This window comes from Marmota monax, unplaced genomic scaffold, assembly GCF_021218885.2.
Source record: "Marmota monax isolate L192 unplaced genomic scaffold, Marmota_monax_Labrador192_F-V1.1 WCK01_AAM20220418_F8-fsc00051, whole genome shotgun sequence".
Lineage (NCBI taxonomy): Eukaryota > Metazoa > Chordata > Mammalia > Rodentia > Sciuridae > Marmota > Marmota monax.
In genome coordinates this window covers 13225378-13240039 of record NW_026695202.1, presented here as the reverse complement: position 1 = coordinate 13240039, position 14662 = coordinate 13225378, and the positions used below count along the sequence as shown (strand labels likewise).

General features: G+C 50.0%; 1 protein-coding gene across 4 annotated transcripts; it reads left to right on the top strand.

Annotated features, from left to right (window-relative positions):
* Positions 1-448: 448 nt before the first annotated feature.
* On the top strand, positions 449-14121 carry Cenpm (centromere protein M). Of its 4 annotated transcripts, none has more exons than XM_046429630.2 (6): positions 449-587; positions 1128-1207; positions 5933-6025; positions 7733-7812; positions 8767-8858; positions 13297-14121. In XM_046429630.2, the coding sequence occupies exons 1-6, from the start codon at positions 531-533 to the stop codon at positions 13435-13437; spliced, it is 543 nt and encodes a 180-aa protein (XP_046285586.1). In that variant the 5' UTR covers positions 449-530; the 3' UTR covers positions 13438-14121. The 4 variants fall into 4 exon arrangements, with proteins under 4 accessions (XP_046285586.1, XP_046285590.1, XP_046285588.1 ...); XM_046429632.2 differs by lacking the exon at positions 449-587 and adding an exon at positions 839-895; XM_046429631.2 differs by lacking the exon at positions 449-587 and adding an exon at positions 840-901.
* The last annotated feature ends 541 nt before the right edge of the window (positions 14122-14662 follow it).

Below are 14662 nucleotides of genomic sequence, written 5' to 3'. Positions count from 1 at the left end.
GAAGAAGAGTCAAGAGTGACCCCAAGCTTTAGTTCTGAGCAACCACAGGAATGGAGTCAGCTGAGATGGAAAAGGCATAGGAGGAACAGGTCTGGAAGGAATCAAGAGTGCCTTCAACAAGCACGAATGAACAAAAGTGAACAAAAGGCCTGTCCAGAGCCTTAGATACCTGGGACCAATGAGGGACCCTTAGAAAAGAAGGTAGCGCGCCAGTAATCCCAGCGGATCGCGAGTTCAAAGCCAGCCTCAGCAAAAGCGAGATGCAAAGCAACTCAGTGAGACCCTGTCGTTAAACAGAATACAAAATAGTGCTGGGGATGTGGCTCGGTGGTCGAGTGCCCCTAAATTCCATCCTAGGTACCAAAAAAAAAAAAAGGAGGTAGAGGTTCCTTTAAGAATGCCCCGCCCCTCCCCGCGAAGCCCCGCCCAGAGAGGACCACGTGTTTCCCCGCCACGAATTACCGGAGAATCTCAGCACGGTTTGAAAGTTCCGCGCGCAAGGCGAAAAGGGCATTTCGGCTGCGATCGAGATGTCGGTGTTAAGGCCGCTGGACAAGCTGCCCGGCCTAAACACGGCCACCGTCTTGGTAGGTGTCGGCGAGGGGGACTCGCCCACCCGTTTCCACGGTGGGCCTTCCTCCCTTGACTGCCTTGAGTCCCCTGGCTTCTGCGCTCTCTGATCCGGGGCGCGCGGTATTCCTCGCTGTAGGCGGGAGAGCCGTGCTCTGAACCAATCGGAGTAGCTGCTCTCCGAGGCTGAGGGACACCTGCACCAATCGATGCGCGGCGTAGTCTTTCCCAGCTTGTGATTGGTGGGACGGGTGGGCGGAACCCGGACGCCGGGTAGAGCCCCTTGCTGGTTCTTGCTTTCACTCATCCTAGGCTCTGGCCTCAGGTAGAGGTCCGTTGGAGGGACTGTGGGAGTGGGCAGTAGGTGCGGTGCCCACAGACCTGGAGCTGGCCTAAATTTTAGACCCCCTGCAGGGACCTTCCTCTCGGGAAATGGTCCCCTCCGAGCTACCTTCGGGCTGTGGCCTGATCCCCCAGGGAGGGGTTCACCGAGCCGTGTTCTGCGGAGGAATTGTCCTGCCCAGGTCTCACCCGGATTGCTTTCTCTCCCTGGGCAGCTGGTGGGCTCGGAGGATACTCTCCTGCAACAGCTGGCGGACTCGATGCTCAAAGAGGACTGCGCGTCTGAGCTAAGGGTGTAAGTAGCTGAGGCTCTGCGGGAACTCTGGCTGGGAAAGAGGGAGAGGAAAGGGAGCCTCGGAGGGGGCTCCCAGCCGCCTGTAGTCCTCATTGAGCCTGCCTTCCTCCCGAAGCTGGCTCCTCACGTCTTACCTCGCTTGTTCACACTTGCACAGGACCCACTTGAGCACCCCGTCCATCACTCACTGTCGCAACACTTGTTGCTTTGCTCTTAGTACCTATCAACATAAAGGATCTCCTGGCCACCTGTTGGTGCACTTGTTTCTTGTCTGCCACCCCCATGGACCTTGAGCAGTAACTGGCACGGAGTAGATGCTCAATTAATAATTGCTGAATTAATCGCGTTAATTCAAGTTTCAAGAAAGATTTCCAGGGCGCGATTGTGCACACCTGTAATCCCAGCCAATCTGGAGGCTGAAGCGGGAGAATCCAAAGCTAAACACCAGTCTGAGCAACTTAGAACCTGTCTCAAATTTAAAAATTTTTTAATACAGGGAAGAGGATGTAGCTCAGTGGATTCAATCCCTAGGAGGGAGGGAGGGAGGGAGGGAGAGAGGGAGGAAGGAAGGAAGGAAATTTTGAAGGGTAGGGAATGCTATAAATGTATGAGGGTAGTGAAATAGAAGGTAAGAAGCTGAACCATAAAATTATCTTCTCAAAAAAACCTAGTGAAATGAATTGAAAAACAGCAAAAATGAGCAAACTTAACAGGCTGAAAAAAATTCTGTCATGTTTTGTCTGCTAACCCTGCTACTCCCACAACAAAATTATGAAAATTCTTTAGTACCCCAAGTTTGGAGAAAAGGTTACTAAAGAAATTCATTTTTATTTCCTTTTTCTAACTGGAAGGAAGCAGAAACAGCTGCTGTTTACATCAAGTGACTGAAAATGTGTGTCATTCTCCCTGATAGAAAGATAAGGCCCAGTGATCTGTGTTGAAGGAAAATGGTTCAGATCCAGAAGGTAATTCCTCAGTGGGAACTGGAATGTCTTTTACTGGGCAAAATAAACCCTGCAACAGCACTTTCAAAAATCTCTGATGAGGGAGTATGATCTTTTCCCTCTGAATAGATTGTTTACAGGTCTGTCTGTGCATCTGATCAAGCTTTTCACTACAGAACATTAAGTACAACAACCCAGAATCTCAAATGGAAAAGTAATTTTTTTTTTTTTTTTTTTTGGTACCAGGGGTTGAACCCAGGACCACTTAACCAGTGAGCCACATTCCCAGCCCTTTTTTATATTTTATTTTGAGGCAGGGTCTCGCTAAGTTGCTTAGGGCATTGCTAAGTTGCTGAGGCTGGCTTTGAACTTGAGATCCCCCTGCCTCAGCCTCCCAAGATGCTGGGATTACTGGTGTGCAACACTGCACCTGCTGGAAAAGGATTTTTTTTAAATGCATTTACCCAGAGGCTGGAGTTGTAGCTCAGTGGTAGAGTACTTGCCTAGCAGGTGTGAAGCAAGTTTGATTCTCAGCACTGCATATAAATAAATACATAAAGTAAAGGTCTATCAACAACTTAAAAATATATTTTTAAAAAATTCATTTAGCCTGGTGTGGTGATATGCACCTTTGATCCCAGCTATCTGAGAGGCTGAGGCAGGAGGATTGTTTGAGCCCAGGAATTCAAGGCCAGCCTGGGCAACATAGAGAGCTCTGAGTCTGAAAAAATAAACAAAAATAAAAATCCATTTAATTATTATCAGGGTAAATGGAAAAATACAGAAAAAAGAATCTGCCACATTTAATAAGAACAAGTGGAAAAAGGTCATGTGAATCATGGGGGAGGGGCAAGTAACATGGCATACAAATATCCATGAAGAACTCACTCTGGAAAAAATACAGGAAAAGGAGCTGGGCACAGTGGTGCACACCTGTAATCCTAGCAGCTCGGGAGGCTGAGGCAGGAGGATTGTGAGTTCAAAACCAGCCTCAGCAACAATGAGGAGCTAAGCAACTCAATGAGAACCTGTCTCAAAAAAATACAAAATAGTGCTGGGGATGTGGCTCAGTGATTGAGTGCCCCTGGGCTCAATCCCCAGTATACCCTCCCCACCTCAAAAAAAAAAAAAAAAACAAGAAAATGAAAATAAAATTCCCCTTTTAGTGCTCTGGACAATTGAAAGATTTAATAATAAAATTAATTTTTTAAAGAAATATTCATTTGGGTGCTATGGCACACACCTGTAATCTCAGGACCTCAGGAGTCTAAAGCAGGAGGTTCTCAAATTCAAGGCCATCCTAGGCAACTTAGACCCTGTCTCAAAAATACAAAGAGCTGGGGATGTAGCTTAGGCATGGCCCAAGGATTGATCCTCTGAACCACCAAAAAGGAAAAAAAAGAAAAGAAAGAAACATACAAATACTAACTGGAAAAACAACAGAAAGAGGAACTGGGAAGCTGAGGATCTAAGAGTTAAAAAAGGGCCAAAAAATGATACTGTTTGAGCTAGCTAATGAATACCTGGAGACAGGATCCGAGTAGATTTACAAAGAAGAAAGGTTTGAGAAAAATAGCAAAAGCATCCAACGATATAACAGTATTTTCTGAAATAAATGAAAAGTTGAATTTGTCCAAATTGATGTATTCTTGTTACAGGTAAAATGGATGTAGAATACAGAATACTTGACGTCAAGTTATATCCTAGTTACATTATCAAACTCAAAGAGTAAATAATTCTTCAGACTTTTAGGCTAGAAAAGCAAATCACCGGGACTGGGATTGTGGCTCAGTGGCAGAGAGCTTGCCTCGCATATGTGAGGCACTGGGTTCGATCCTCAGCACCACATAAAAATAAAATAAAGATGTTTTGTCCACCGAAAACTAAAAAACAAATATTAAAAAAATTCTCTCTCTCTCTCTCTCTCTCTCTCAAAAAAAGAAAAAAAAGTAAACGAAAGAAAATCATCTGTATGATCATCTATTCACGCTGTTGCTACATATTTCCAGTTCTCAGTGTTTGCAGCCCGTGGCAGTAATTAAGATTGTACTTCTTGTCTCATGTGGTTGTGTGGAGCTATGTGACTGGTTCTGGCCAATGAGATGTGCACAAAAATGATTGTCTCTTCAATACTGCAGAATTTAATTGCTAGTACAAGAATTCCCCTGGCCCTTTGCCTCCCCATCACGACCAAAGTGGCAGCTTCATCAGCCTGGGTCCAGACTTAGAGCAAAATATAGGTGTATGTAGTAACTAATAACAGTGATATCGAGGCATAAATATGCATTCATAATGTCCAAATGGTAGGATAAGATGTAAGAATGTTAATTTTCTCACTTTCCATAATAGAGAATCAATACAATATAGATAAAATTGAAACAGTTTAAAATGGCAAATGGCAAATTTGAGGCCAGCCTGGGCAACTTGGCAAGACCCTGTCTCAAAATAGAAGGGTTTGTGTTATAGCTCAGTGGTAAAGTTTCCCCGGGTTCAATCCTCAGCTGCCTCCCCCCACCTTCGCCCTGACAAATGATGTCAGCTTCTTATTTTTCTTCACAGCCTGTTTTTATTTACTTATTGTTTTATTTTGCAGCAATGGGGATGCAAGTTAGGGCCTTGCATCCTACTATGCTAGGCAAGTATTCTGCCCCTGAGCCACATCCTCTGTTGCATACTCTGATTCAGCTCTTTTAGGGAACGGTCTCTTTTGATTGAAGAAATAGCCTCACCAAAGTTCATCTACTTTTTTCATTTCTGCTTGTTTTTTGCTTCTGTTCAACTCAAGTTAAATGAATGCTATTATTCCATTTTTAGATTATATCAACACTGTTGTCTAAATGTATATACATTACGTAGACATGTTTGCCAAAATGTTCAAATACTAATTTCTAGATGACTGACTTCAGGGTATATGTGAATATTTTAAACTTGTATTTTTTGTGCTTTTTGCTTTTCTCCACTTTCTAAATTATAGTCTGGTGAAGGGTGAAATGGGTAATAGAAATCTGTGGAAATGGGCAAAAGTAGAGACTTCAAGAAAAACCTTCAGGGCAGTGGGCACCGCTCAGCGGTGGAGCACTTGCCCAGCATGCTCTTGGCCCTGAGCTCCTTCCCCAGCATCAAAAACTAAACCCAGAGACCAAGCCCAGATGCAGATTACTTGCCCAGGGTCACATTAGCTTGGCAATTGACAGAACTAGGACTTGTGCCCACATCTGCCTCAAAAGGGGTTCAGTCTTAACCTCCTAAACTTTATAGCCCAACAACCCCTTCTTCTGAGACTGGTCTCCCTCATCTCACAGTGACCTCCCAAGCCCTGCACCATGTGCCATGTAGCTCAGCAGGTCTTTTCACCATGGTGCTTACTAAACAGATCTCTTTTCTAGCATGCGGAATCGGACAGGAGGGAGGTGGGTAGGACTAGATTTATCTTCCTCTGTTCCTTCAAGAAGTCTTGCCTGGCTGGGTGTGATGATGCACCCTGTAATCTCAGCAGCTCAGGAGGCTGTGGTAGAGGATCATAAGTCTGAGGCCGGCCTCACCAACTTAGTGAAACCCTGTCTCAAGATTAAAAAATGGAAAAAAGTTTGAGGATGTGGCTCTGTGGTTGAGTGCCCCTGGGTTCAATTTCCAGTGCCAAAAAAAGAGAAGTCTTGCCTGCAGAGTGTCAGGTGAATAGGTGAGGAGCCCTTGGCATCTTCTTCCCCTATGAAGGACAGCACATGACAGTCACTATAAGTGGATATGTTTGTGTTTAATGCTCTGATTTCTTGTTTTTCAGTCACTTGGCAAAGGCCCTCCCTTTACCCTCCAATGTGAATCGGCCTCGAATCGACCTGATTGTGTTTGTGATTAACCTTCATAGCAAATACAGGTAGGAACCAGAGGACATGAGCCCTGGGGACCCAGGTTGACCTGACTGGGAGTGTGCTGGGACAGTGACCTTACTTGCGATAGGCAGGGAGGAAGCAGTGAGAGGTTGGCCAGGGTCAGCGTAGAGGGCAGAAGGGAGGAGCCAGTGGACAGTGCACAGTGTTTAACCCACAAATCCTACCATGTCCTCTGTTCATTTAACCCTCTGAAAACTACTCTGTATATCCAGCGGCAGGCACAGAAACGGACAAAACAGACTGCTTTCCTCAGGTGTCCTCGTCCACTGGACTTTTGAGAGAACAGTTAGAGTTCCGGGGACATGGACTGTAAAGAGGCAGGAGCTGGGCTGTGGAGCCCACACAAGACCTCCAACGGCCAGGCCTTAGGTGTGGGAGGCCAAGGCAGACCTTTTGGTGGAGGTAATATCTAAATCGACACCTGAGAGTCAGTCAGGTAAAGATGGGAGTGAGCCCCTCTAGGGGCACGGCTGGCCGAGGTTAGGCAGGGCAGGGTCTATTACAGACACCTAGTGATGTGGGGGCTGAGGGAAGGCTGTGTTGGGGACACCTGGGTACCCAGGAGCATGAAGATGGCAGATATTCTAACATCAGGAGGACGTCTAGACCTCGCAGCCAGCTCCTTGGAACTAGTCAGCATGGGAGAAGAGAAGGAGTTGAGAACTAGCATGGTTACCTTATAACGGGGAAGGATGGGAGGCCACCTAACTGCTCATCACTGGGAAGGTAGAACGTGGTGCGCTGTGTGCTCACGCTGAAGGACCTAGCAGTTCCATGCATTTGTATGCATCGGTGTTGTATCACTGCAGCAAACGTCCAAGACAGTTCCAGGCCCAGGGTGTACACCTGTAATCCCGGCTACTTGGGAGGCTGAGGCAAGAGAATCACAAATTCAAGGCCAAACTAGGCAATTTAGCAAGACCCTGTCATAAAATAAAAGGGCAGGGATGGAGCTCAGTGATGGAGCTCTTGGCCCTTAGTTGCATCCCCACTACTGCAGAAAGAAAGGGAGGGAGGAGGGAAAGGAGGTTTATTTTGCCTCAGTTCTGTAGGTCCAAGGTTGAGGGACCACGCCTGGTGATGGCCTTCTTGATGGCAGAGTCCCGAGGACTGGCCAGAGAAAGGGAGCACATGTGTGTCTGCCTGGTCTCTCTCACTCTTATAAAAGCCCCAGGATTCAATCTGGGGACCTCACCTGCCCACCTTGTCTAATCCTAATCCCTTCCTAAGCCTCACCTAACACCATGGCCACATGAAGTCTTAGGGACGCTCTCAAACAATATCCCAACAGTAGTACAGCAGCACTGATCGGAGTTTGATGGTGTGTGGGACCCAAAGAGTAAATGCTGGTTCATACCACCATAACGCACCTGGAGCATTCCGAAGGGATGACACCCCAGACTGATGGCAGCAGTTCCCTCCGGGGAGTTGGGATGAAGGGCAACGCTGAGCCAGGGGACTTGACGGTCTCTGCGTGCATCCGTGTTTACCAACTGACGATTTCACAAGTGGGAGTCACTTTTTAAAAAGTAGTTATAAAAACTAAAGGACCGAGTATTCCTCCAGGCTGTTTTCCTGTCCCCCTCCTCTTGTTCTCTGACCTTAGACCAGAGAAGCAGGGGCTCTGCTGTCTCCATTGTGAAGTTTGTCCTCCTCTGGTTTGTTTTCTTGCCCTGGCCTGGCCACCCTAGTCTCCAGCACGTGGAGGAGTCGCTGCACCATGTGGACGCCAGCTTCTTCCTGGGGAGGGTGTGCTTCCTCGGCACTGGTGGTAAGTGCGCCCCTCACCTGCCACCCGCCCTGAGAGCGAGCGGGCAGTCAAGGGTCCTTGCCGGGGCAGCCCGGCTGATGACTGAGGACCTGGCTGCTGTCAGACTTTCTAACAGTGAATCTGAGCAGATAGTTCTGTGGCGCTCACAGCTGCCTGCTGGCTTCCTGCAGCTTTCAGAGTGAAATTCAGACTCCTCTAAAGTCACAAAGTATTTTGCAGTTTGGCCTCTGCCTTGTCGAGTGTCACCTCCTATTACCCTCATTCTTTGGGTCAGCTCTCATTCTCTGAAAAAGTCCTGCTGTTGCTGAGACTTTGCAATATTAATAGTGCAAATGGTCATAGCTGACCTTTATCGGGCTCTTCCCAGGCCCAAGACTGTTGTAGGTGCTTAGTTTCTTATCATTAATCTTTGAGCATTAATCGCAGTATTATCTATTTTATAACTAAGAAAACTGGCCACGCCCAAGGTCCTGTAGCACTGTGGTGGTGGAGCTGAGAGTCACGTGGGCGACAGTCCTAGTCAGGGTCCATCCCCTCTGGCTACGTCGGGGTTCTCTCAAGTGCTTTGTTCTCCTTGTCTTATTAGTCCCTACAGATACCTCAAAACTGAGTTCTGGCGTCCCCTCTGGCACCAAGGACAAGTGTGACCTGAACTGTGAGGGGAGTGCTTGGCACAGATCATTCTCAATAAACTTTGAAGAAGGAACCAGTGCCCGGCGAGCCCTGGCTCTGGGTTGCTGGCTCCACCTGACCGAGTGGCAGGGCTCTCACTACGCTCATCTCATAAGTGGGAACCGTGTGTTAATAGAACGCTCTCTCCCAGCCCTTTGAGCTAATTTGATGGTGGAACAGGTTGTCACCCACTGACCAGTTCAGAACTGACACCCGAGGGCTGGTAGCGACCGTGCCCAGGTCTTGCTGGGCACCGCCTTAGTGCTCTCTGCTTCTTTGCAGCTGGGCAGGAGCACCACTACAGCCTTCACCGGAACACGGTCCTGAAGCTGGCCCACACCTACCGCAGCCCCCTGTTCTTCTGTGACCTGGAGGTGAGGACACTTTCCACAGTGGCCAGTGTTACACTTGGTGCGGGGAAGGGGCTGTCAGGACTGCTTATTGCAGGATCAAGTACCAGGTGAGGTGGCTGCTGAGGTATAGGGGGACATGAGTCCTGCCTTTTCTGTTCACTGGCTGTGACCTCTAGGTACAGTGTAAAATGGGTTGAATGCCGTCTCTGTGGCTTGTAGCCAGGCTTTCCCTTTTCTTAGTTTCTCTGTACTTGTCTTGTTTGTGGATTTGTGGGTCCTCATTAATATCTCGCTCTTCTGCTAATGAGAGCAGGTGCCAGATTGCTCCTTAACCACTGCATGCTTCTTGACAGTCACAATGCCCAGTGTCACCCTTGTCTCCCCTGATTGCAGACCCTGTCCAGTCCCAGTAAAGGCAGGGCACCAGCAGGCTGCAGCAGGTTTGCAGAGTGGGCGGGCGTGTGGCAGAAGGGGTACATGTGGTATCGGCTTGCTTCCATTGGGTCTCTCGCAGGAGATCCCAAGTGCAGGAGCAAGCCACATTTCCTCTTCACTGATACATTTGCCCTTCAGCCTCTCACGGGTGTAGAGTCGGTGTGCTCCCTCTGCTGGGTGTGTGTAGGGCCAGCAGGGCCTGCGCTGCCCCCGGCCCATGCGCCAAGACTGTTCTGTTGCTTTGGGGATCTCTTCCTGAGATTTGAGGTTCATTATGAAGATTCATGTCTTTTCTGTGTTCCTGGGCTGACACCTTTGGATGGGATGCAGAGAGAACCGAGTGCTCAAGCACCTTCCCCAGCATCTGGCCCAGGGGTCTGCAAACCCCTCTGCTTTGGTGGCAGAATCCAGGGGATGTGGGAACTTGGAGAGAGGGGAAAAGCTTCTTTTTCCCTCTGCTGACTTCTAAGTGAAATCGAGCCTGGTGGACGTAGGGAAGAGCGTGGGTAGGAGTAGCAAAGTCTGTGACAGCCAGTAGACGTGTCGATGTCTCCCTGTTACTTCAGGAGTGGCAGATCTAGCTGTTGGGCCTGCCCCTGCTCCGCCCTAGACCAGTGCAGTGACAAGGGTACATACTCCTCTCTCACAAACTTGGTTTTCGTGTTTGACAACTGTTTTAGGACCCTGACCAGATCAATGCTCTGATCTCACAGATGGGACCATGGCCCCTGCACACCTGCAGTGTCTCCCCTCCAGACTTCCCTCCCAGCAAAGCTCTGAGGAAGCTGAGACTGAGAACAGGCTCCTGCTCACAGTCACAGAGCTGGGAAGTTGGCAAGCCAGTTAGCACACAGCTGTCCCTATCATAACCTGCTGTTGTGACTTGGAACCAGTCCCCTCCCCCAGGGAGCCTCAGTTTTCTTACCTCTCGTTGAGGAGGCACCTTTGACCCACAGCTCACCACAGGGATGCCCTGGGTCCGCCAGCCTCCAGGCAGGTGCAGTTCTGTGTGTGGCCATGAGATGGCAGGCCACACTAGGTCTCTTCTGGCCTGAAACCAGCTGTGGCTGACTGGGCAAGAAGCAGAGGCCCCAGCCGTTTCCAGTCAGCAAGGGGGTGCAGAAGTGCCCACTGACCGCGTCCTTCAGATGAAGCCGCGGAGTTTGGTCCGGCGCCTCTCCACACGCCCCTGCTGTCCTTTGGAGAGCACACTTCCATACCGGGTCCCTTGCCATGGTGTGAGGCGTGGCAGGGATTCCCAACCCCTAAAGAGGAGGAAGCACCCAGAGAGGAGTGTGATTTGCCCAGTAGAACAAATGCCCAGGTCTGCTGGTCAGGCCTGTGCGGGTGCCTAACGCAGACGTTGGTCCTGCCCTCTTGATCTAGTAAGATGAAGATTCGCCGGGTTTTTGAAGCCTGGTGTAGAATTAAGTCATTTTTTCCTGTACGTCATGGGCAAAGTCGAGACTGTGGTCAGACTTGGGTTTGGGGTCCTTGTCTCGGTGTGATGTGTGGGTGAGAGGAGGCAGCTATGGAGCCAAGCTAGTGATGGATTTGGGGGCAAAGGCCACAGAACGTAGAGCAGGAGGATCTGTTCCACAAATCCTTCTCGTGTGTACTGCTCTAGGCCCCAGGGATGCAGCATAGAACAAAATAGTAAAGATTCCCAGGACATGGGCTGGGGCTCTAGCTCAGTTGGTAGAGTGCTTGCCTCGGCTACTCAGGAGCCTGAGGCAAGAGGATGACTTGAGCCAGGTTTTTGAGACCAGCCTGGGCAACATATCAAGACCCTGTCTCAAAAAATCCTGACTCTGTTCTAGTCAAGAAAGCGGAAATGGTGAAGGGCTGGGTGTGGTGGCATACCTGTAATCCTAGTGACTCAGGAGGCAAGGCAGGAGGTTCTCAAGTTCAAGTGAGAACCTGTCTCAAAATAAATAAAAAGGGCTGGGGATGTGGTGCAGTGGTAGAGCACCTCTGGGTTCCATCCCTGCTACCCCCTACAAAAAAAAATGTATGATTTTTAGAAAATGGGGGTCTGATAGGCCAGGTGGAGGTAAGGGGCAAGATTTAGATAGAGCAACCAGCCAGGCCTCACTGCAAACGGGACTTTCAGATAGAGACTTGAAGAAAGTGAGAGGGCAGCCGTGGTGTTACCCAGTACACGAGCGACGGCCAAGGGGGATACGTCAGAGTAATGGTGGGACCAGGTCAGTGAGGCCTTGTGGTCACAGTAAAGACTGTGGCTTTTGCTCTGAGTGAAACCAGGGCCAGTGGGGTCCCGGAGAAATGCAGCCTGGCTTGTGTTTTGCATGGGCCCCTCTGAGGGCTAGAAGGAGGCAAGACAAGAACAGAAACGGGGAATTGGGTCCAGAGACTCTTTCTGGAAGAGTTCAGAGTGGCCTGGCCAGGAGAGGTGCACACCTGTAGTCTCAGTGACTCTGGGAGGCTGAGGCAGGTGAATTGCAAGTTCAAGGCCAGCCTGGGCAACTTAACAAGACCCTGTCTCAAAATAAAAAAATAAAAAGGTCTGAGGATGTGGCTCCGTGGTAGAGCACCTCTGGGTTCCATCCCGAGTACCACACACACTCACACACACTCAAACACACACGGTGGCCTGGACGTAGTGGTAGCTAGGGGAGAAGGGCACAGGATGGAACATGACTGGCTGTTTCCAGAGAGGAGGTGACAAGAATGTGCTCATAACCAGATGTGAGGGAAGGCGAGTGGTAGGACGGCTCTGAAATCCATGGCCTGACCGCTGGAGGGTGGCTCTGCCTTTGACTGCGATGGGCAAGACTGCAGGAGCAGGGCTTGGGGCCACCAGGGCCACTGCTGTGGACATGAGCCATCCAGGGGGAGAAGTCCAATCACTGCACACATGCATGTGACACTTAAAGATCCAGAGATGTAACTTGTGTGTCCTCAGAAATTGGGTGTTTTTTTTTTTTTTTTTTTTTTTTTAGTTATACATGGGCACAATATTTTTGTTTTGTTTATTTATTTATTTTTATGTGGTGCTGAGGATTGAACCCAGGGTCTCGCATGTGAGAGGCAAGCGCTCTACTGCTGAGCCCCAGCCTCAGCCCCAGCCCCAGAAATTGGGTGGTTTTAAAGCCACAGAACCAGGTGAAGTCACTTAGGGATTGAGTATGAGAGAAGGAAGTCAAGAACCAAGCCCCAGCTTTGGTGTTGGGCAAAGAGGAGGGAAGTGCGTGGACAGTAGGTGGGTGTGGGTGGGCACCATACCAACAGCAAGGTAGAAAGGCGTTTCAAGCAGGGCTGAGAGGCCCTGGCACCTTCTGGTAGCACCAGGGCAATGAGGGTAGAGAAGTTACCACTGGGTTTTGAGCCAAGATCGTGGGTGACAAAAGGGGGTTTGAGTTGGAGGAATGAGGGAACTCGTCCTGAGTCTGCAGACAGGCCTGGCCAGCACCCCTTCCACTGGCCAGAGAGGCATTTCTGAGGCCAACTGTTGGCTAGGGGAGTCAGGGAGCATCATGATTTGTTCTTCATCAAACATTTACAGACAATCTTGTACTCGCCCAGCGTTCACCTGGAACCCCCTCAGCTGCCCTGGGCCCACCAGCCCTGCAAAAGCTCCAATAAAGGGATTCCTTATGAATGGCACCTCCATATTTGGGGTGAGGGCCTCCCTCCCATCCCTCTGAGTGTCTTCCTCAGATGCCAGTAAGTGAGCCTTGGGGGCTTGGGCCTGGTTCAGATCCCAGCTCCGCAGTCACTGCCTATGTGACCCTGGACAGTGTACTTGGCCTTGCCAACCTTGCTTGTCAAGGTTTACTTCCTCTTGAGCAGGGCTTATGGTTTCTGGGTGTCTCTGGAAGTTGTCTGAAGGGCTGGGCAAGCTGAGCAGGTGGGAAGCATGAACGAGGGTGTGGCCATGGGGGAACAAGATACCCTGAGCTGCCCCCAAGTCTCGTCCCCCAGCTCTGCCTGCACAGCTGCCCCGAGTGAGGGAGTAGGGCCTGCGGCCGAGTCTCTCACTGCTGCTGTCTGCTCCCTGCAGGTGGAAGACTTTCGAGCCACCATGGCGCAGCGTCTGGTGCGCATGCTGCTGATCTGTGCTGGCCACGTACGTGGTGTCTCAGCCCTGAATCTGCTGTCTCTGCTGAGGACCTCTGAGACCCCTCCACCAGAGGAGCTGTGACGGCCACTGGCCCCTGGCTGTCCCTCCCCGCTTTGGGCTCCGTTAGCTGTCACTGTTGGTGAAGACACAGGCTGGGTTGGGCTCCCCAAGCCCCAGCAGGGCACCGGGCAGGATGGGGAGGAAGCCCAGCTGCTGGGACTCCAGCCCCTCCAACGCCCACGCTCATCCTCTGAGGAGGTACATCTCCACTTAAGATTTCACTGGAACAAAGGGCCCTTGGCTAAAAAAAGTTTGAAGATCACTGGTCTCATCCACCACTTTGACTTTGCAAATGAGGAAAACTGACTCAGAACAATGAAGTCAGGATGTGGGAGGATAGCTTGGACGGCACATCCTGGGGCCTGCTACTCTTATGGAGCTTGGTGGTTGCTTCTGGGAGCCTCAGTTTCCCCAGCTATATATGAAGATGTTTGTACTTAACTCACACGGAGGGTTTAATGGAGTGAAGGGGAGGTGCCTGAGACTGGGCCACACCCACACTTGTTGGCTTGATAGACCTCCTGAGACCTGGTGCTCTGCACAGGCCAGGCAAGGCTCAGTGAGCAGTCCCTGTTATTTGAAATCACACAACTGAATTTAAAAATTGGTGCAAGGGGCTGGGGTTGTAGCTCAGTGCCTAATACACATGAGGCATTGGGTTTGATCCTCAGTGCCACATAAAAATAAATAAATAAATAAAATAAAGGTATTGTGTCCATCTACAACTAAAAAAGAAGGTTCAAATTTGCAAATTGAGAATTTGCCCCTGAGGTCAGAGGTTTATGAGAAATGAGAGTGGCCACCTGGAAGACTTTGGGCCTTCAGCAAGAGATTACGCAGTGGCAGTAGCTCTCTGTCTCCCTCTAATCTAACTGGAAATTTGTGAAGTGCTAGGATTAGACTCCAGAAATCCTGGAGCCAGGTCAGGACTTCTGCTGCTGCAGGAAGTGGGACTGATGCACAGGATCTCAAGGACCGAGGGAGGTGCCTGGCGGGAGAGATCTTGGAGAGAGAGCTGGTCCTGAGCCCTCCGGACCCTCACCAGGCCTGGCCTCAGGCAGGTTCCTGCTGATGTCCTGCTTAGAGCCAGGCTCTGCCATGTCACCCACGCAGCCATGGCCCGAGTTCTTCTGTGAAGAAGGGGCCAACTCAGAACTCCTTGTGAGTGTCCTGAGGGTGAGGCCTGCCTCCTTTCTGTAGGTACGTTCTAGAACTAGCCCAGGGCCCCACCCTAGTGCTAAGTAAG